General features: G+C 61.8%; 6 protein-coding genes across 18 annotated transcripts; 3 read left to right on the top strand and 3 right to left on the bottom strand.

Moving 5' to 3' along the window:
- Nucleotides 1-166: 166 nt before the first annotated feature.
- On the bottom strand, nucleotides 167-5,331 carry NUBP2 (nucleotide binding protein 2). 4 transcript variants are annotated; one of them, XM_029222025.1, is made up of 7 exons: nucleotides 5,140-5,331; nucleotides 2,548-2,666; nucleotides 2,255-2,453; nucleotides 1,364-1,518; nucleotides 1,138-1,248; nucleotides 963-1,032; nucleotides 167-418 (listed from the first exon to the last, which is right to left on the bottom strand). In XM_029222025.1, exons 1-7 carry the CDS (start codon nucleotides 5,153-5,155, stop codon nucleotides 273-275), a joined length of 816 nt encoding a protein of 271 aa, XP_029077858.1. In that variant the 5' UTR covers nucleotides 5,156-5,331; the 3' UTR covers nucleotides 167-272. The 4 variants fall into 4 exon arrangements, with proteins under 4 accessions (XP_029077858.1, XP_029077859.1, XP_029077861.1 ...); XM_029222026.1 differs by having other exon boundaries at nucleotides 2,255-2,399; XM_029222028.1 differs by lacking the exon at nucleotides 5,140-5,331 and adding an exon at nucleotides 4,612-5,118.
- A 285-nt stretch (nucleotides 5,332-5,616) lies between these two features.
- SPSB3 (splA/ryanodine receptor domain and SOCS box containing 3) lies at nucleotides 5,617-11,810 on the top strand. 8 transcript variants are annotated; one of them, XM_029222013.1, is made up of 7 exons: nucleotides 5,621-5,680; nucleotides 6,963-7,100; nucleotides 10,016-10,134; nucleotides 10,216-10,403; nucleotides 10,483-10,585; nucleotides 10,663-10,788; nucleotides 11,003-11,810. In XM_029222013.1, the coding sequence occupies exons 2-7, from the start codon at nucleotides 7,036-7,038 to the stop codon at nucleotides 11,335-11,337; spliced, it is 936 nt and encodes a 311-aa protein (XP_029077846.1). In that variant the 5' UTR covers nucleotides 5,621-5,680; nucleotides 6,963-7,035; the 3' UTR covers nucleotides 11,338-11,810. The 8 variants fall into 8 exon arrangements, with proteins under 8 accessions (XP_029077842.1, XP_029077846.1, XP_029077845.1 ...); XM_029222012.1 differs by having other exon boundaries at nucleotides 5,622-5,680; nucleotides 9,960-10,134; XM_029222015.1 differs by having other exon boundaries at nucleotides 5,640-5,676.
- Nucleotides 11,811-11,925: 115 nt separating this feature from the next.
- Nucleotides 11,926-14,368, bottom strand: LOC114894889. Of its 2 annotated transcripts, none has more exons than XM_029222019.1 (4): nucleotides 13,334-14,368; nucleotides 13,039-13,154; nucleotides 12,654-12,844; nucleotides 11,926-12,351 (listed from the first exon to the last, which is right to left on the bottom strand). In XM_029222019.1, the coding sequence occupies exons 2-4, from the start codon at nucleotides 13,122-13,124 to the stop codon at nucleotides 11,957-11,959; spliced, it is 672 nt and encodes a 223-aa protein (XP_029077852.1). In that variant the 5' UTR covers nucleotides 13,125-13,154; nucleotides 13,334-14,368; the 3' UTR covers nucleotides 11,926-11,956. The 2 variants fall into 2 exon arrangements, with proteins under 2 accessions (XP_029077852.1, XP_029077851.1); XM_029222018.1 differs by having other exon boundaries at nucleotides 13,722-14,368.
- A 228-nt stretch (nucleotides 14,369-14,596) lies between these two features.
- On the bottom strand, nucleotides 14,597-15,428 carry LOC114894893 (probable crossover junction endonuclease EME2). Its single transcript, XM_029222030.1, has 2 exons — nucleotides 15,234-15,428; nucleotides 14,597-15,038 (listed from the first exon to the last, which is right to left on the bottom strand). Exons 1-2 carry the CDS (start codon nucleotides 15,382-15,384, stop codon nucleotides 14,836-14,838), a joined length of 354 nt encoding a protein of 117 aa, XP_029077863.1. The 5' UTR covers nucleotides 15,385-15,428; the 3' UTR covers nucleotides 14,597-14,835.
- Nucleotides 15,429-15,563: 135 nt separating this feature from the next.
- On the top strand, nucleotides 15,564-16,541 carry MRPS34 (mitochondrial ribosomal protein S34). The gene is made up of 3 exons (XM_029219902.1): nucleotides 15,564-15,914; nucleotides 16,064-16,106; nucleotides 16,195-16,541. Exons 1-3 carry the CDS (start codon nucleotides 15,594-15,596, stop codon nucleotides 16,485-16,487), a joined length of 657 nt encoding a protein of 218 aa, XP_029075735.1. The 5' UTR covers nucleotides 15,564-15,593; the 3' UTR covers nucleotides 16,488-16,541.
- Nucleotides 16,542-16,980: 439 nt separating this feature from the next.
- Nucleotides 16,981-18,314, top strand: NME3 (NME/NM23 nucleoside diphosphate kinase 3). 2 transcript variants are annotated; one of them, XM_029219903.1, is made up of 5 exons: nucleotides 16,981-17,232; nucleotides 17,311-17,441; nucleotides 17,607-17,708; nucleotides 17,773-17,877; nucleotides 17,981-18,310. In XM_029219903.1, the coding sequence occupies exons 1-5, from the start codon at nucleotides 17,187-17,189 to the stop codon at nucleotides 18,191-18,193; spliced, it is 597 nt and encodes a 198-aa protein (XP_029075736.1). In that variant the 5' UTR covers nucleotides 16,981-17,186; the 3' UTR covers nucleotides 18,194-18,310. The 2 variants fall into 2 exon arrangements, with proteins under 2 accessions (XP_029075736.1, XP_029075737.1); XM_029219904.1 differs by having other exon boundaries at nucleotides 16,983-17,232; nucleotides 17,773-17,885; nucleotides 17,981-18,314.
- The last annotated feature ends 104 nt before the right edge of the window (nucleotides 18,315-18,418 follow it).

The following is an 18,418-nucleotide window of genomic DNA, read 5'->3' as shown; positions in this document are numbered from 1 at the left end:
GCACCACCAGGGAGGTCAGGCCACGGCATCGCGACCTCACGCTATCCCCGGGCCCTGCCACAGGCCGACCAGGCGGAACCACTGACTGTCAGTGGCTCTGATGCTGAGATGCTGCTGAAGCACCAGAAATGTCCAGGGCAGGCCCACGGGGAGAGGAGCACGTGGTGACGGCAACCCAGGGCCACGGGTTTCAGGAACTGTGCCACCGCCTCTGTTCCGGGCTGTGAGCATGAGCCCCACAGCACACAGAGGAGACACTCAAACTGCCTTGGTCAGGAGAGTCCAACAGGCGCCTCATTCAGAATCTTCTGGGCTATGCAAGAGAGCGCGGGAAACGCGGGGCTCTCGGGGAACCCCCGGATGAAGTCTCGGCCCTCCTCCAGGCTCCGCGTGAGCTCGGGGTCCAGGGGCACAGAGCCTGGGAAAGAGAAAGGAAAGGGGCAGAGAAGGGGCCAGGTGGTGAGAGCAAAGCCCGGGGCCGGGAGGCCACGTCCACACTCCCCACGGCCCAGGAGCCCACTGGCAGTGCCGCTTTAGCCGAGAGCAGACACCTCTTGCTGAGGTGCCTGGCAGGAATGTACTCTTGGCCTCAGTCTCCACTGGAACGGCCAGCAACCCGCCCAGCAGGCCTGGCCCCACCACCTCTCAGGCTCCGGCCACTGTAAGAAAGCACAGGGTGAGTGCTGGGGACATGGTCCCGTGCCACTGGCGTCCCTGATACAGGCTCGCAGAGCCTCGGCCGCCCCCTGCACCTCCGTGGTCTCAGCCGCAGACACCCGCCCAGAGCCTGGGGGGCTGCCTCTCTCCAGTTGGTGGGAACCAATTTGTTAGAGATGAGCTGACACTTGCAGCTCAGGGAGGACAGGACTTTCCACCCTCCTCTCCTCTTCCCTGGGTGCAGGAGGCGTAGGGAGGTAAGGCCACCTAGAGCAGGGGCCCCGGGGCAGCCCTGGCTCGCTTACCCAGGAAGGGGACTCCAGCGTGTCTGGCCAGCTCTTCGCCGCCTCCCCTGGAGAAGACGTTGGTGCACTCCTAGAACACAGAGGGACGGGGTCCACCTCCAGGCCTCTCACCACCCTCAAAGGGGATAGGCCGACCACCCACACCCCCGACTTCCTGCGACTTCCTACAACTCACCGCGCAGTGTGGGCAGACGAAGCCGCTCATGTTCTCCACGACCCCGATCACCCGCAACCCCACCTTCTTACAGAAGGTCAGCTCCCGCCTCACATCCCCCACGGACACTGCCTGGAGACCAGGAAAGAGACGGGACCAGCTGATGGGCATCCCGAAAACTCAGCCAAGATGAGCGGAAAGAGTAGGGCAAAGCGCCTGCCCCAGGGTGAGGGTGCTCCCGTAGTACCTGGGGCGTGGTGACCACGAGGGCCCCCAGGGGGCTGTAGGGGCGCAGGGTGTCCACCACGGCCATGTGCTCATCAGAGGTCCCTGGGGGCGTGTCCACAACCAGGTAGTCCAGCTGCCCCCAGGCCACATCGGACACAAACTGCTTTATCAGTGCTGTGGAGACCCAGGGTGGCCCGGGGGCGGGGAGAGAGCAGGCGAGGCAGGGTCTCACAAAGGGGTCACACGAAGCCCGCTGCCTCCTCCCAGCCCTGGGGCAGGGTGGTGTCTGTGGGTTCCGGTACAACCGGGCACCCCGAGAGCTGCGTGTGCCATTCCTCACCAGGGGCAGGATGAGTACAGCAAGGTGGGGAGACCCTTCCCCACCCCACCCCACCCCTAGGACTTCTGATCGGGCCTTAGCTGAGGATGGCCAGCACGGATCCTCCTGGGGTAGGCATCTGTGCCTGAGAGAGGTGGCCTGTGGTGGAATGCCACGCCGGCGTGTCCTGGAAGCAGCCCCCACCCTGAGCTTGCTCTCACACCCGGCAGCCTTGCTCTGCCCACCAGAGGGAGCTTAATGCCATCTGCTTGTTCAAAGGCACCAGAGCCCCACCAGACACCCCACGCTGGGTGGTCTGAGCCCCAGGGGATGGACCAGGTGGCTAAAGGCTTCACAGCTGGGTCTCATGCTCTTGCCCCCCAGGCCCACTGTCTGAATACTTGCGGGCTGACTGCTTAGGTGCACAGCAGGAGAGTCTTGGAAATGAAAAGGCCAGCACTAGAGTCTTTCGAACTTTACCCGAGGCTGGTGCTGTGGGGGGAGGGCTGTGTGGAGGAGAGCCAGCAGCCCTGGGGCTTCTGCACCAAGAGGGCAGCTGAGGAGGCCAGCAGGCTCCTGTCCGGTCATTACCGTTCTTCTTGGGGCCTCTCCACACCACTGCCTCATCCGGCTTCTCTAGCAGGAAGCCCACAGACATGAGGGAGATGCTCTGCTCCTGGTCCACGAAGACAGGCACCCAGCCACTGTCACACTGATGCACAGCCTTGCCCTGCACCTGGAGCATGCGGGGGATGCTGGGGCCACACAGGTCCACGTCGAGGATACCCACCTGCAAGGAGGCGGGACGTCCACGCGGCATGCAGGGAACCGGCCAAGGCCCACAAGGGGCAGGGGTGGCGGCTCAGGAGATGGGAGGCACTCACCTTCTTGCCCGCATGGCGCAGGGCCAGGGCCAGCTCCGTGGAGATGGTGCTTTTCCCAACACCCCCCTTTCCCGAAAGAACGAGGATGATGTGCCGGACGCCGGCCAGGTTTCCAGGCTCTAGTCAGAAGGACAACAGGGGAGGAGGGCAGGGCTCTCCTTCATACCAGCCGCCCTCCATGTTCATTCACTGCGGGATCACCAGATATTCCTACATCCCAGATCCTGAGACCAGGGCAGTCCTGAGACCTGCTCCATCACCCCGGCATGAGCAAACACGCCCCTGTGAAAGGGCTTCCAGCAGGCCCCAGACCCAACCTACCAGTTCCTCAAAAATGGCTGCTCCCACTCTGTCTGGAGTGGGGCTGCTGGGGCAGGAAATGCCTCAAACTGCTCCTCTTTCCAGCATGCACACCTGTGAGCTCATGTGCACCTGTGAGCTCATGCACACAAGGCCAATTCAAGCCAAAGACTCCCAGCTGATTCCAAGGGAAATGGGCGGAGACTAACGTAAATAGGGTGCTCGTTACAGTCAGGAGGTACACCTGTGCCAGGGCAGCACTCACGGCTCTGAGGTCTGACTGTAGGTGCCCAACCCCCTCCCCTGGGGTCAGAAGAGGCACTCAAGGCAGCCCTGGCCTCCAGTTCTCAGGAGGGAGGCCACAGCTCTGGGGAAGCAACCACAATCGTGTGGGTGCGGATGTCAGGTCACCTGGATGGCTGAAGATCGTGCCTTCAGAAACCCTGGGTACGCAAGGGTGGCCAAGGCATCAGTGCCATGCCCCAGGCAGGCCCGGGTCCAACCACTCTGGGAAGCCCTGTTGGTCGCTCTGCCCCAGCTGCTCTTCCTTTCAATGAGCTTGAAATGCCACCCTGTAAATACTCACCATTCCAATCCCTGCCTCCCCACAGTGGCTGCCATCTGCATACAAACAACCCTCAAACCCCCGGCAAAATGCCCACCTTCTTGCCCCAGCGCCCTTAGGACCTCACCATCGAGACTCCTGCCTGGCCTGCAGCAAGCTGCTCACTCACTCCACCACCCTCACTGCATATCCAGGTCCCCAGGAGGGGCTCAACGAAAGGTGAATAAACACTGACCCCCCTCCTGACCCATCTCTCATGGGTAGGTTCAAAGGCCCCCGCCACCAAAGCCTCCCTAGAAAGAACTCAGAGTGCTCCTGGCCTGGCTTTCCAGCAGGTCCTTGTCACAAGCGCATTCTAGCGCCTGTCCTGGGTCTCCGTCTGGTACTGGGGGCCGAGAGATCTCGTAAGGTGACGAGGAAAAGGCACCCCCCCAACCACCCACATCATTGCCTACAAATACCTTGGACACCATGCCTCAGGCCACCTCTGCATCAACTTAAAAAGCTATTACTTAAATTGCTTTAATATCAAAAACTACTTGGGAATCAATTTCACCTTTCTTTGGTGTGGGGAGGGGTGCTCTGGTAGAAACTAGGGAAAGAACAAGCCAGATGTGGGTCCTGATTCCTACTCGCCCTTTGTGCGGCTGCTGCACTGCCAGGCCCCTAATAGTGAAGACTTGCTCTCCTCACTGGTGGGACTGGGGAACTTTATCTGCTTGAGCATCACACAGGACACTGCTGCTCCCAAGTCACTGCTGCTCCCAAGTCACTTCTCACACAACAATCCTTAGGAGCCAACCACAAGAAACTTCCACTTATACTGAAAAAGTTTATAAACAGATTATCAACGATAATCCGAGTGCCTATTAGATGTGAGAGGCTGCCCTGGAAGGGGCAAAGGAAAGCAGTATCTCCCCATGGAGGGAAGTAAAGGGCCCCCTGTATGGATAAAAAGCCCAGTCAAACCTTAAGTCCAACCAAACCATGACTATTTGATACGCTGGACAAATATGGAAGTTTTTACATGTAAAGAATCCTTCCAGAAAAATAAGGGTGACACCAGGAGTTGCCTCTGGGCACAAGGAGGTTTACTGCAAAGCCCGTTAGGCTTTTGTACTTTCCTACTTTCCATGTGCACTTCCCCCTTAGTTAAAAGAGGAACCTTCATCCATCAATCTAGAAGCTATTCCTCTCACCTTGTAGCAAGTCTGCCCTTATCATAACAAACTTTTTCAGATTTTTCTCTCCAGTATTACGTTTATAATCCGATGGATGAATGCAGCGTTGTAAGAGCTTTGTGCTCATGGTACCAGACCTGAGGTCTTTTGGAAGATAACGTGGTAAAGCTGTGAGAATCCGATTGTGCCCAATGTACGTATTCCACCCTACGCAACTTCCCTTTAAGTTATATATATATATATGTATATATATACACACATATATACATATATATATATATATAAAGGCTTAAAAGGCAAAATAATACTTCTACAAACAACTGCGAGTATGTGACGTTCCGGTTTCTCCTTCTTAAGAGCTCCTTATTCAAACAAGATTTCTTTCTAAGCGCCGTAATGACGCACGCGAGCACCTCTGAGACCTTTACACTGTAAATACGACGGTGTGCTAAAACCCGGAGCCCTGACCAGCAGCTGCGGGCCGGCCCCTTCCCTCTTCCCTCGGTGCCCGCGGACCGAGAACGCCCCGCAGTCCAGCGCACTCACCTGCTGCCGCCTCCATCCCACCCGGGTGGCCGCACAGCTTCCAGCCGCTTCCTCCTCGCACAGTCCGCCTCCCTGCCTGAGTGAAGTGCCTTCGGACCAATGGGCAGCGCGACCCCCCCCACGACTCCTCTTGATAGGCCCATTCGCGCTAGCCTCAGCCAATCAGATCGCACGAGGGGTTCACGAAAGTTCCGGCGCAGACGACGTACAGGACCTGGACCCACTTCCGTGTCAACGCCCCAGCGTGAGGCCGCTTCTTTTCCTCGCCCCGCGTCCAATGGGCGCGCGGGCCTTGTCTCCGACCGCTTGAGATGTGGCCAATGGGGACGTCGGGTCAGGATTGACAGATCCAGCAGCCTCTCAGCAAGAGGCGTGTGCCACGAGGACCGCCCCTCCCCCGTAGCCCCGAGCCGCGCACGCTGCGGGGCCAATGCAGCGCAGGGGGCGGGCCGCGAGGGCGGGGATTGTTTACGTCTAGCTCCGGAGCGGAAAGTAGGGCACAGCAGGCCGGGTTGAGCGCAGCGGCGCAGAGCGGCTGTAGGTGAGCGGCAGGCCGCGTCCGCGCCTCCCTGGGTCTCCCAGGCCCGGCCGCCCCGCCCGGCTCGACCCCGCCGCGCCCGCCGACCTTTCGGAGCTGCGGGCGGCGGGGCCGGCGCGCCTTTGTTCCTGCGGCGGCATCGGCATTGGCAGGGCCGGGCGAGGCTGGCGAGGCGCTGCGCCGCAGACCGGGCGGGGCGGCGGGCGGGAGGAACCCCGCAACCCCACCGATCCTGAGACAGTGAGATGCCTGATGGGGAAGCAACCCCTACTGCAGCGGGGTCAGTCTCGGGGTCGTGCATTGCGCGTGCACGGCCTGGCGCTTACTGTTGCTGCGGCGGTGGCGGGCGAGGATTAGGCCGGGCCCACTCTGGCCAGTTTCAGTAACCAACCCTGGTCTGCGGACGGGCTCCTATCCCTCAAAAGCTCTGTCTGCGCTAATTCACTGTCGCCCCTCGGGGTCGTGGCAGGGCCTTTCTGGGGATTTCAAACCAGGGCAGAGCCGGGAAGTAGACGATCACAGAGGGCGACTTATTACTGTAAGTCGGGCATGGAAGTTGAGAGCCAAAGAGGGGAGGGGAAAGCGTTGTGGGCAAAGGGCTGGAAAGAGCTACCAGCCGGAACAGGGCCGGAACTTGTAGGCTTTGTAGGATATTGTACTTTATTCTAAGAACAGTGGCAAACCCTGAGGAGTTAAAAACTCGTTAATTTAAAATTTTAAGATTTGTATTTCAAAAAAAGCTCGGTTGTAGTGAGTGAAGTGGGAGGAGCCAGAGCGAAGACGAGTTGTGTGCGGGTGGGGCAGGCAAGGTGGCAGCAGGGGTGGAGAGGGATTCAGGACATGTTTTGGAGACGGTGTGGGGCGCGGAGGGCTGTGAGGCCGTGGTGGGAGGGAGGAAAGAAGTGTTGGGGATGACTGCTGTGTGTCTGGCATGAGGAACTCGGAGGCTAGAGATGCCGTTTGTCAAAATGGAGAATGGAGGAGGGGCAGGCAAGGTTTGAGATGCTTGAGGGATGTGCAGGAGGGACACTTGCAATCCTGAGGCCGAGCTCGGAGAGGGGCTGAGCTAGGCATTTGAGAGTCATGGATGTCAGGATGGCATTCCACGCTCTCTACCTGGGTTTCATCAAGGTACTCGGACACTGGAGTGAGGTATGAGCTTGTGAAGAGAGTTCCGGACCCTGGGTGGGCTGGCACAGCCTGGGGGGCCAAGTGCAGGGGGTGCTGGGGGACCTACCGGTGTGTCATATGTCTTTCTTTGCTCAGACCTTGTGCTTTCTTCTAGATCCTGCCCACCATGGCCAGGCGCCCACGGAGCAGCAGAGCGTGGCATTTTGTCCTGAGTGCAGCTCGCCGAGATGCGGATGCCCGGGCCGTGGCTCTGGCAGGGTCCACCAACTGGGGCTACGACTCTGATGGGCAGGTAGGTTCCAGTGGGTGAGGTGGGCATGGCTGGACTAAATATTGCTTGAACTGAGACTGAAAGAGAAAGATGCCTCTGAGGGCAGAAAACAGGGCCAGCCTTGTTGGACCGTCCCCTGCGTGCACTCTGCTTCTGCTCCCCTAGGCTCTTCACACTGGTTAAGGACACACGTGGCCCTGGGTAGCAGGACCTCAAGGCATATAGTACGTTCCTCTGTAGACTTTTTTCTTTGAAGAGGGTGTCAGTGGGTACTTTGGTCAGTTCATTTAACGAAAACTTCTCCATTCCATTTACCCAACCGCTTTTCAAGGGTAGCTGTTGTTACCTCTGTGTGCAACCTTCTGGACGTTTTCTCTGCCTGTTGAAGTCTGTACTCAACGTTTGTGTATATGCATCTAAAAAAAGAATTTTGATCTTTAAAGACCAACATTCCTGAGCCTTCCTGTGCTCAGGACCCTGAGCTCTGCAAGGCCCAGGAATACAGAGGCCGTGAGGAGGGCGGCTCAGCTGTCTGTCTGCAGTGGAGGTTCCTGATGGACCTGAGGGGTTTGCAACCAGAGCCTCACCACACTGACTCCCGCCACAGGGGTGGGGTGGTGGGGCTGTGTGGCCTCTGTGCCTGCCGTGGGGGGCATGTGGGGAGGGCTTCACAAGTCAGTTTCCTGAACCTCTCAGACCAGAGCTGGGCTTTGGCTTTGCCCTGAGTCACCTCTGTTGTTTTCAGGGTGATCTTCGGGTGACTTGGTTCTGCTCTGTCACAGCCACCCTGCCTGGGTGCCCTGGCTCAGCCAGGTGTCTGGGTGGGGACAGGTGCCTATCCTCCCCAGCCCTCAGTGAGGGCAGCTGAGTCCCGTGGAAGCACCAGGGCTTGGGGCAGAATTGGAGGCGACATCCTGGGTCCCCTTCCTGGGGCCTCCCTTAGCTCCCTGCCTGGGCCAGCAATAGGCCTCGGCCTGCATTCCTGTCCCGCCTCCAGCTTCCACTGACCACGTGGCCTGGAGCAGTCTTTTCTCCTGTCTGTCTCTGCCTCTCTGGCTCATTGCTGTGGGATGTGGGAGGCGTCCAGGGGCTGGGGGGTGCGGTGTCTGATACACACCTGTGGCTCATCCGGTCACCTAATGGGCCCGGAGTACTTGTGTGCACGTGTGGATGGAGAGAGCGTGTCACCCCAGCACCTTTGAAGGCCGAACACACATGTCCCTGTCTCTGCTGCTCTAAGCTCTCCTTATAGCTTGCGGTGGGGCCAGGTCTGCCCTCTGCACAGGGGGTTGTGTGCTGGGTGCCAAGCAGTATGACCCCCGGGGCCAGCAGTGCTCAGGTCTGTGCCCCTGGCTCCTGACTCAGTGGGAAGGGATTGTCTCCTCTGGCAGCAGTGGGCCTGCCTTGGCTTGTGGGGGATCGCTCTTCCCCGAGAGCAGGGTGCTTTGGGCCTGCTGCCACTGTCCTTGCTGGCGTCTGTCTCCAACTGGGGCTCAGCCTCCTCGCTCCCTGAGCTGTCTCTGCCATCGGTTCCCAGAGCTCCTGTGTGGCACTTGGGGCTGAGTGTAATAACAAAGGAACTCAGTTCCGGTGGGAGGAGGCAGGTGAGCAGGACCCAGGAGAGCGTCAGGGAAGCCTACAAGAAAGGAAGAGGAGAAGGAAGAGGACGCAGCATGAGAGGCTGAAAGAGCCTCTTTGAAGTGGTATCCAAAAGCCATCCAGGGGCAAACAGACCCCCACTCCTGCCCCATGGGGACAGGGGTGGACAGGGCAGAGGAGGAGGCTGGGCAAGGAGGGGGCCTTATATTCTCTGATGAGAGTAAGTCTGTGGGCTTTGTTCTCAGGGCAGCAGGATTCCCAGGTCTGTACAGGTCACCCAGACCACTGTGCAGAGGGCCTTTCCGGGGGGCCCAGAGCAGCACCCAGATGCCAAGAGAGTGAGGGTGGAGGCCAGAGCCCCACCAGGACCCCAGGTGAAGCTGGGAGGGCTCAGAGAGCAGGCATGCAGAGGCTGCCTGCACCCCTGGGGCCTGAGACTCCAGGCCCTCACTGGTCGGCCAGATATCAGAGCCTGGGTGGGTGTCTTGAGGGGCCCACGTGGCTCCAGAACAGGAACAACAAGGTGTACAGAGGCACCCTAACTGGCCTCCTGGAGGGTCTGTGGGTCAGCTGGTTCCCGGAACCAGACCAGCTCAGCTTTAGCGTCTGGCCCCTGGGCCAAGATCAGGCCCTCAAGGCTTGGAGTCCATTCTGTGAGGACTGAGAGCCACACGCAGAGGGCCAAGGCCCAACTGAATGTTTTCCTGACGCAGCCTGAGACCATGGGGCTTGCTCGTCAGGGTCCTGTGATGGGGGTTGAGAGCCCACCCTTGCACGGACAAGGGGGCCATGGCCTGAGACAGGTACGCAGGCCCTGCCACGGCCATCGGCCCCCCTGGAGCCCAGCTGCTGCCACGGGGAGACCAGGTGCCTTCATTAGGTCAGCAACGGACCTTGCTGTCATGCTCCCGTTTATCACAGTCTAGATGTTCTCTGGACAACGACGATGGCTAAGCATGCAGCCCTGTCTTGGGGCTTATTAGTGGCTAGGCCTCCGGGGCCCTCTACTCCACTTCCAGGAAGCCACCAGCGTGGTAGGCCTTTGGCAAGGAGGCCCCCTTGCAGCTCCTGAGCCAGAAGGGGTGTCCAGCGTCACTGTGCCTCGCTGGCTGAGCCCTTGAGACCTGAGGAGGCCCTTTGAGGCCAAAGCCCCAGATCCCTTCCTTGGGGTGTCCGGCCGTTCACCCGTGGGCCTGGGGTGGGTGGCAGGGCAGGTGGGGGAAGGGTTCGGTTGGGCCGGCGGAGGGCAGGAGGCGGGAACAGCTGGCCCTTTCCCCTCAGCACAGCGACTCAGATTCCGACCCCGAGTATGCATCTCTGCCGTCATCCATCCCCAGCGCCGTGCCTGTGACTGGGGAGTCCTTCTGCGACTGTGACAGTCAGAGCGAGGCCTTCTGCGGCAGTCTGCACGCCGCCCACCGGGGCAGGGACTGCCGCTGCGGGGAGGAGGACGAGTGTGAGTGTGGGGGCCTGCGGCGGGTGGGCGGACCTCTGGGCTGGGTGGGAGCCTGGCGAGCCTGGGCCTCTTCTCTCACAGATTTTGACTGGGTCTGGGATGACCTGAATAAGTCCTCGGCCACCCTGCTGAGCTGTGACAACCGGAAGGTCAACTTCCACATGGAGTACAGCTGTGGCACAGCGGCCATCCGGGGTACCAAGGAGCTGGGGGAGGGCCAGCACTTCTGGGAGATCAAGATGACCTCGCCCGTCTATGGCACTGACATGGTAAGTGGCCGGCAGGGTTGGGGGAGGGGTGCCGGGCACCTTGGTCCCCAGCCCCCTCTGCCAGTTCTGCCGTTTCCAGATGGTGGGCATCGGGACATCAGACGTGGACCTGGACAAGTACCACCACACGTTCTGCAGCCTGCTCGGCCGGGACGAGGACAGCTGGGGCCTCTCCTACACGGGTGCGTGGGGCCCCCAGGGTGGGCAGGGCTGGGGGGCCCCGAGGCTGCAGGGCTCACCCCGACCCTGCTGCCCCCAGGCCTCCTCCACCACAAGGGCGACAAGACGAGCTTCTCCTCCCGGTTCGGCCAGGGCTCCATCATTGGCGTGCACCTGGACACCTGGCATGGGACGCTGACCTTTTTTAAGAACAGGAAGTGCATAGGTGAGGAGGTGACTCTGACACGTGCCCGCAGAGTGTGGCTGCCACTGAGCTCCTGGTGAGGTTGAGGGCCCTGAAAGGCCATCCTTGCATCCCTGAGGTCTCAGGGTCCCCAGAACCGGGCAAGGCCGGGGGGTAGGTGGAAATCCCAGCATCCTTCGTCCCCTTAGGAGAGCCTGAGCTTAGGGTTCAGGCTGTGCCACCTCCCCACCCCCAGGAGTGGCAGCCACCAAGCTGCAGAACAAGAGGTTCTACCCAATGGTGTGCTCCACGGCGGCCAAGAGCAGCATGAAGGTGATCCGCTCCTGTGCCAGCATCACCTCCCTGCAATACCTGTGCTGCTACCGCCTGCGCCAGCTGCGGCCTGACTCTGGGGACACGCTCGAGGGCCTGCCTCTGCCGCCCGGCCTCAAGCAGGTGCTGCACCACAAGCTGGGCTGGGTCCTGAGCATGAGCTGTGGCCACCGCAAGCCCCCCACACCCTCGCCCATGGCCAATCCCAGCAGCCCTGAGACCCGGCGCTGCCAGAGGAAGCGCTGCCGAAGGACCTAGCTTGTTTCCCAGTGAAAACTGCCTTCTACAGCTGGGATGGCGTTTTCTCTGTTTCTCCCTTTGGACCACCCCCAGGGCAACAGGAGAGGGAGGACTGAACCAAGGTTTGTCTCGGCTACCCCCCTGCCACCCGAGGCTGGGAGAGGCCTTGCTACAGGGGCTCCGGGGCCATTATCCCTGTGATCCAGAGACCCGGACTTCCTAGTCTGTCTGCTTCCTGTGCCGGGTGTGGGAGCAGCCACTTTCCTTCTCAGAGTCTCTGGAGAGCTGCTGCCCCAGCATGTCTGGACTCGGGCTGCAGGCCTGGGAGGCTGGTCTGCTGCCTATGAGGAGGACGGCTTCGTGAGAGGTCGGCTCTTCCTGCTGTTGCCGCCGGCCTTGGGTTTTTCTTAACTTGCTTTGCATGTTGTCAGCTGCTGTTCCTCTCGTCTGAGGCTGAAAACGACCGTAATAAACTTAGAGTTTATGTCTGATGCTTACATACCTATGGAACGAAAGGGGTCGGACTGAGGGCTAGGGCTCACAGGTGTCCACAGCTTTTCTCCTGTTGTGGGGTGGGGGGTCACAACACCCTTGAGGAGTCACGGCCTGGTTCTCTTTTCTCCCTCAAGACCTTGTCTTAATACTTCTCCTTTCTGAAGGGGCCTGCCTCCCCCGCCCCGCAGCCTCCAAGTGACCGGCATTTGCCCTGTGGGGCCCTGAGGCTGCCCAGCCCTTCCTGCCTGTCATAGCTGGCTAGCAGCCCCTCTGCCAGTGTGTACAGGGCCCAGGGCATATGAGCCCTGCCCACATCTTCTCCAGACCTTCCAGCTGGCTTGGCATCTCCTGGAGAGAAAGAATTTCCTCTTCTGCCCATCCCAGTTACACAAGAACTTTCTCTGCTGCCCCTCCTGCGCCCCCATCTTGGGGTCAGACCTGCCTGAGAGCCCCGATGCAGGTCATACTGGGTGTCTTGCTCCCGCACACCACCGCTCGTGGTTTCTAGTCTGTTCCCTGGGCGGGCTGCATTCAGTCCTGCCGGTAGGTGGGAGAAGGGCCCGTCGGGTACCACAGGCGTGGTCAGGAGCCCAGGTCCAGCAGGAGGTCAGGGATGGTGGTCGTCAGGAAGAGGCAGATGCAGCGGGAGAAGTCAGGTCCCAACCTATGGGGCCGCACACCCTTGCCCATCCTCACAGGGAGGTCAGCCAGGAGGGCTAGGCACCCCTGCTCCATGCCACAGGCCACGCACACCTAGGGTGGGCATGGGGATGGGCGGGGCAGGCCTCGGGGGACCTGGCCTCCATATCTGGGAGTCTGGTTGGGGGGCGGGGGCCCACCTGTTGCAGAAGGCAGGGGGAAGGGAAGGCAGCAACAACAGCATTGGCCACAGCCGGGCTGACACAGTTGAACTGCCTGATCTGCTGCCACCAGGCCCCCCGCAGGCCGGTGCCATCTCTTGCCACTCTTCTCGGCTGCTGCCCAGCGCGCGGTGGTGCAGAAGGAAAAGGCCCCAGACTCCCGGGACTGCCTGGGAAGGAGAGGATGCAGGGAAGTGCCTAGATTCTTCATCACCTCTACTGAGCGCCCCGCCCCCAGCTCAACAAAACCCGCAGCCCCCTCTGCTCTAGAGGCCAGAGAGGCGCCACCCCACCCAGCACTGCCACCCCGCCCGGCACTCCCATCCCTCCCACTGCAGCCCCCAGCAGGGTGAGGGTCACACACTTGAAGGGACGCTGGGTGAGGGCCTTGGTGAAGGCACACACATGCTGACTCAGCTCCTGCCAGGAGGCCACCAACAGCACATCCATGTTTGCCCAGAGCTGCAGAAGCACCAGGGCCTGAGAAGGAGATGAGCCTGTGGGTGTGGGTCAGAGGGTTCCCATGGGGGACACCCAGCTGAGGCCAACCCCACGTGCCCCCGCCCCCCCCGTGCCAAACCAGCCCCTGCTGGGTCTCGGAGAGCAGCCCAAGGGCCAGAGCCCATGCCAACCATCTGGCCCAACCCAACTGTCCTCACCTCCTCCACCTCGGGCCAGCCAACTGCTACCTAGGCACGAGCCACCACTAGACGCTCTGGCTGCCATGTCTCCTGGGTACTGGACTGGTAAGACCTATGCAGAGGTGACCGTCCCTCTGGCTCCCTACCCTCCATGAGTTCTCCTCCTGCCCCCAGAGCCCACCCAAGAGAGAGGGTTAGCTGTGACACCAGCCCCCAGGGCCACCCCTGCCTTTCGCCCGAACTCTCCCATCCCAGGCAGGCTGGCTAAGGGTGTTAGGGTGACCGGTACCACAGGTAAACATCAGCCCAATGACAGCCAGGTGGAGGCAGGCAGGGCTCTCAGGACTGATCCAGGGCACAGAACAGGTTGGGCCACATGTCTGCAAACCAAGAAGGTTTACCATACCTGTTCCTCGGGGGCTGCGGCAGGCGGGGCCCACCGGCCACCACCAGTTTGCAGGAAGCAGGGGAGTGAGCCCAAGAACAACCCCGCGGTGCTGGGAGGAAACAGGGGTGGACTCCTCTGCCCAACCAGCTCTCTAGAAAACCAGCTCTGTGCCTTCCACATGATCAAGAAGATCTGTGAAAGAACCCGGGCACACTCCAGGCTCCTAGAAGAGTTGGACTCAACCTCCTCCCCATTCCTGGTCCACCTCTGCACCCCAGCCTGGCATTGGCTTGACATACACAGGTGCTTGATAAACGGAGAACCTTGAACTCTGGGACCTGGCAGAGGGTCTAACCTAATGACACTGTGGTGCAAACATCAGCTGAGCAATCCCTATTTCTCCCGCCAGGCGGCAGCTGAGCGGTTGGGTGTCACAAGGTGGACTGCACAGCCAGCCTGCAGCCCTAGTCCCCAGGCCCCCTCTCAGCAGTTTACCACCTGACTTCTGACTCAGTTCTCAAGAGAACCCTCCTTATCCTGGCTTCTACCCTCAAGAAGCAGCCGTGGCTCCCACCTGCTCCCAGGCCAAGAGCCCGGCTGGCTTCCCCCATCTCACCCACAACATCCAAAATAGGGAACCCAGCCCCTCACGATCTGTGGTCAGGGATTACTCCTTCCTCCCTCCCTCCCGCACCTGGGTCAGCTGGACAACGCCCTGCAGAAACTCCTCAGGCTCCAGCAGCAGCAGCCAGTCCTGCTCATCCGCAGCCCACACCTCAGGAGGCACCTGTGGGAACATACACGGCACTGTTGCCCACCCGTGGCCTCGTGCACCCCGGGCCATGGCCTGGGCACCCCAGGAGTCCTGAGGCTTGCGCAGGTTCTTCCCGGACTGCTCTACAGAAACCCAGCGTCCCACCTTCTACTGAGACTAAAAGCAGCGCAGGTCTGCCAGGCAGCAACACCTGTGGCCACAGCCTGGATGGGATGGAGCATCAATCAGCAGCAGCTGCGTTCAGGCTCTGGCTCCCAGCCCACAACTTACCAAAAGTGGCCTGTGCATCACTCACTCAGCGTTCCCCGTTCTCAGTTTACTGGTATATAAAACGTGCACAATTGCTGCAGCTGCCTCTCAAAAGAGATTTGTCACATAAAACACCCAACCCAGGGCTGCATTCCGTAAACCCAGGACACTCACACTGAGGGAGCAAGGGTCTGGCTTCACTCTGCTCCACCTGAGGCTCCATGCAGGGCGTTTGGGCTCCACGCGGTACTCACAGCTCAGGGCGTCCAGAGCCTCCATCAGGATGTCGGCACCGGCATCTTCCAGAATGGCTGGATAGGACAGAGGGACAGTCAGCTGTCACTCCTTCTTTCCCCCACGACAGGACACTACTTGGGTGGGGACAGCAGCCCCACAGCCTGCACAGCGTGCAACAACTGATTCCCGTCCGGCTCCCAGAGCGCAGATAAACAAGCTCCTCAAGGCCGAGCTCCCCATCCCGGGCCGCTGCCCGCGCCCGCCCGCACCTGGGTCCACGAGCACCGCCAGGCGCCGCACGGCTTGCTCGGGCCTCAGCCGCCGCAGCACCTCGGCCGCCGCCCTACGCTCTTCCGCCGGGTCTCGAACCCTGGCGGCGGCCTCCTCGCCCGCGGGGCCCTCGATGTCCGAGTCCGACATCTCCCAGGTCGGGGGCTGCAGCTATCCCCGGCCCCGGCGCGAGCCTCCAGCCCTCCCAGACCCAGCCCTCGCCACGGCCCGCCCGGCCTCTTCTCCCCTTCCGGCAGCGCCCGGACGCCTTTGCGGGGGACACCCGCCGCTTCCGGCGTCGGGCGCGCCCCGCGGCGCGCGGTGGCATCTTCCGGCCGGAGCGCGGAGGCTGCCCGGCCATGGCGCGGAAAAAGGTGCGGCCGCGGCTGATCGCCGAGCTGGCCCGCCGCGTGCGGGCCCTGCGCGAGCAGCGGGAGCGGCCGCGCGATTCGGAGCGCTACGCCCTGGACTACGAGACGCTGACGCGGCCGCAGTCGGGCCGCAAGCTGCCCGCGCGAGCCTGGGCCGATGTGCGCCGCGAGAGCCGCCTCCTGCAGTTGCTTGGCCGCCTCCCGCTCTTCGGCCTGGGCCGCCTTGTCACGCGCAAGTCCTGGCTGTGGCAGCACGACGAGCCGTGCTACTGGCGCCTCACGCGGGTCCGGCCCGACTACACGGCGCAGGTGCGTGCACGGTGCCCACCCCTCAGCTCCCGGCACCGCGGGGCACCACTGTCTCCCCTGCGCGCGACTTTGTGGGACGGGATATCCTGTCGCCCGATCCCTGGGCAAGCGAGCTTTCTGAGCTGATCTCCTCCCCACTTGCTTTGCAGAACTTGGACCACGGGAAGGCCTGGGGCGTCCTGACCTTCAAAGGTAAGGCGTCCAAACCCGGTGGGGAGGCTGCCGGCAACAGATTGTTCCGTCAACGTGTGTGCAAGAAGCCTCGTTCTTCTTTCCCCAGGAAAGACGGAGAGTGAGGCTCGGGAGATAGAACAGGTCATGTACCACGACTGGCGGCTGGTGCCCAAGCACGAGGAGGAGGCCTTCACCGCTTTCACGCCGGCGCCGGAGGACACTCTGGGCACTGTGCCCTACCCGCCGCTCCTCCGCGCAATGATTCTAGCAGAGCGACAGAGAAATGGAGACACCAGCACGGAGGAGCCCATGCTCAATCTGAAGAGGATACGCATTGATCCCTGGGACTATCCTGAGAACCAGGAGTCGAAGAGAAAGACCAAGGGCACTGCAGTCTAAAATGCCAGAGCGGGCAGGCTGCCGCAAGGGTGCAAGGCAGTGGCCACCATTTTCGGTTACACCTGAATCAGCCCCCTGGGAGCTTGGATCCTACCTCCCCGTGACTTGTTGAGGTTCTACATTTTCTTGGAAAAGGGTGGGGTCAGACCTTGCACCTTGTGTCTTTCCTCTGTCCCTGCTGCCCCAACACGCAGATCTGACTGAGGGGGCCTCTTAGGAGGTGGCTGCTGGGGGAAAGCCGGAAGCAGCAGGGCCCGCAGGTTTGGAGCCCCGCTGCTGGCTCCTGTCACTTCCACGCTGGCTTCCCTCCCTATGACCTGTTGCCTCTGCCGGGACCCAGGTAGAAACTGAACGCGAATAAAGGCACGTGAAGCAGCCCTGGGTTGTGACTTCTTTGAGTTTGGGGTACCAAAGCGGGCTGTTGACAGGGCTGTGGGGGAGGAGCAGGCTGACACTGCTGCTTACGGCCGGGTGGTGAGAGGAGTTCCGCGCAGGCGCCCGGTGGTGGGGAGACCCGAGGGGATTCGGGAGTCACAGGCGCGGCCGCAGAGGTCCCGGCGTCGGCGTGAACGACAGGCACCCCCTCTCCGCGTCCGCCGAGGTGGCGGCGACCAGGCGGCTTTAAGCACAGGCCCCGCCCCGGCCCGCGCGTCTCCCCCGCCCCGGCCCTCGAGCCGCCCGAGCCCCGTTGCCGCCATCATGATCTGCCTGGTGCTGACCATCTTCGCCAACCTCTTCCCGGCGGGTGAGCGGCGCGGGCCGGGCGGGGCGGGTAGGGGGTGCGGCCGGGTCTGATGCGCCCCTACTCCGGCGGTTCCCACAGCGTACACCGGCGTGCACGAGCGCACCTTCCTGGCCGTGAAGCCTGACGGCGTGCAGCGGCGGCTCGTGGGCGAGATCGTTCGGCGCTTCGAGAGGAAGGGCTTCAAGCTGGTGGCGCTGAAGCTGGTGCTGGTGAGGGCCGGGGTCCCCAGGCGTGGGGAGCGGGACGGGGGTGTTGGGGAGAGGTCTCCGGGCGTGGGGAGCGCGGCGGGGTGGGGTGCAGGGGGAGACGGGGTCCCCGCGCGTGGGGGATGGGGGTCCCAGGAGCACGCGTCCCTTCCCCCCCTCCCTCCCCAGGCCTCGGAGGAGCTGCTGCGCCAGCACTACGCCGAGCTGCGTGAGCGCCCTTTCTACGGGCGCCTGGTCAAGTACATGGGCTCCGGGCCGGTGGTGGCCATGGTGAGTGCTGGCTGGCGGGAGGGCGGCGCGCTGACCCCGTGCTGACCCCGGACCCCGTCTGCAGGTGTGGCAGGGTCTGGACGTTGTGCGCGCTTCGCGGGCGCTCATCGGGGCCACGAACCCGGCCGACGCCACGCCCGGTACCATCCGTGGCGATTTCTGCATCGAGGTCGGCAAGTAAGGCCGGTTCCAACTCCCCGAACCGGGCTGTGCGGGGCTCTCTGCCCGAGCTCTGCTTCGGGCCTGCGCTCATCCGCGCCTCTCCTGCACAGGAACGTGATTCACGGCAGCGACTCGGTGGAGAGTGCCCGCCGCGAGATAGCGCTCTGGTTCCGCGCAGACGAGCTTCTGTGCTGGGAGGACAGCGCCGGGCACTGGCTGTACGAGTAGCCGGTCGGGCAGATGTGCCCGTCTGCAGTGGGCTGTGGGTGATTCCGCATCCTCCAGGCCCCGGAGGTGTGCACACGTGTGGACCCAACCCCTAGGAGCTCAGAATACCCTTCCTGTGGCAGGGGGCACAGGAGGGCAGGTGGTGCACACCTGCGGAGCTCTGGTTGCTACAGGCCTTCCTGTCCTGGCTGAGGTTCTCAGGAGGCCCAGCCCGGCCTGCGCCTGTTTACAGCACGTCTGGAATGCGGCAGGGTGCCACCGTAGTACTTTGCTTGTCCCAGTACTTCTTTTTATAATAAATTGAGGAAAACTTTTGTGCT

Source organism: Monodon monoceros, unplaced genomic scaffold (assembly GCF_005190385.1).
Source record: "Monodon monoceros isolate NGI ecotype Baffin Bay Population unplaced genomic scaffold, NGI_Narwhal_1 Super_Scaffold_13, whole genome shotgun sequence".
In the NCBI taxonomy this organism is placed as follows: Eukaryota; Metazoa; Chordata; class Mammalia; order Artiodactyla; family Monodontidae; genus Monodon; species Monodon monoceros.
Note: the sequence above shows the minus strand (reverse complement) of the source record. Positions and strands in the feature narration are given on the sequence as shown.

Excerpts from the sequence above, each read along its gene's own strand:
- NUBP2 (XM_029222028.1), bottom strand. The coding sequence starts at position 4,720 with ATGAGCACAAAGCTCTTACAACGCTGCATTCATCCATCGGATTATAAA. Across the intron at positions 2,667-4,611 it reads AAGGGCAGACTTGCTACAAG|AGCCTGGAAACCTGGCCGGC; the intron begins GTGAGAGGAATA and ends CCTTCTGACTAG. Across the intron at positions 2,454-2,547 it reads TGCGCCATGCGGGCAAGAAG|GTGGGTATCCTCGACGTGGA; the intron begins GTGAGTGCCTCC and ends GCCTCCTTGCAG.
- SPSB3 (XM_029222009.1), top strand. The coding sequence starts at position 6,975 with ATGGCCAGGCGCCCACGGAGCAGCAGAGCGTGGCATTTTGTCCTGAGT. Across the intron at positions 10,404-10,482 it reads CCGTCTATGGCACTGACATG|ATGGTGGGCATCGGGACATC; the intron begins GTAAGTGGCCGG and ends TGCCGTTTCCAG. Across the intron at positions 10,789-11,002 it reads TAAGAACAGGAAGTGCATAG|GAGTGGCAGCCACCAAGCTG; the intron begins GTGAGGAGGTGA and ends CCCCACCCCCAG.
- LOC114894889 (XM_029222018.1), bottom strand. The coding sequence starts at position 14,000 with ATGTCAAGCCAATGCCAGGCTGGGGTGCAGAGGTGGACCAGGAATGGG. Across the intron at positions 13,155-13,721 it reads CCGCAGCCCCCGAGGAACAG|GCCCTGGTGCTTCTGCAGCT; the intron begins GTATGGTAAACC and ends TCTCCTTCTCAG. Across the intron at positions 12,352-12,653 it reads CCCCCTGCCTTCTGCAACAG|GACTGAATGCAGCCCGCCCA; the intron begins GTGGGCCCCCGC and ends ACCTACCGGCAG.
- LOC114894893 (XM_029222030.1), bottom strand. The coding sequence starts at position 15,384 with ATGTCGGACTCGGACATCGAGGGCCCCGCGGGCGAGGAGGCCGCCGCC. Across the intron at positions 15,039-15,233 it reads GGCGGTGCTCGTGGACCCAG|CCATTCTGGAAGATGCCGGT; the intron begins GTGCGGGCGGGC and ends TGTCCTATCCAG.
- MRPS34 (XM_029219902.1), top strand. The coding sequence starts at position 15,594 with ATGGCGCGGAAAAAGGTGCGGCCGCGGCTGATCGCCGAGCTGGCCCGC. Across the intron at positions 15,915-16,063 it reads GGCCCGACTACACGGCGCAG|AACTTGGACCACGGGAAGGC; the intron begins GTGCGTGCACGG and ends CTTGCTTTGCAG. Across the intron at positions 16,107-16,194 it reads GGGCGTCCTGACCTTCAAAG|GAAAGACGGAGAGTGAGGCT; the intron begins GTAAGGCGTCCA and ends TTCTTTCCCCAG.
- NME3 (XM_029219903.1), top strand. The coding sequence starts at position 17,187 with ATGATCTGCCTGGTGCTGACCATCTTCGCCAACCTCTTCCCGGCGG. Across the intron at positions 17,709-17,772 it reads CCGGGCCGGTGGTGGCCATG|GTGTGGCAGGGTCTGGACGT; the intron begins GTGAGTGCTGGC and ends CCCCGTCTGCAG. Across the intron at positions 17,878-17,980 it reads GTGGCGATTTCTGCATCGAG|GAACGTGATTCACGGCAGCG; the intron begins GTCGGCAAGTAA and ends TCTCCTGCACAG.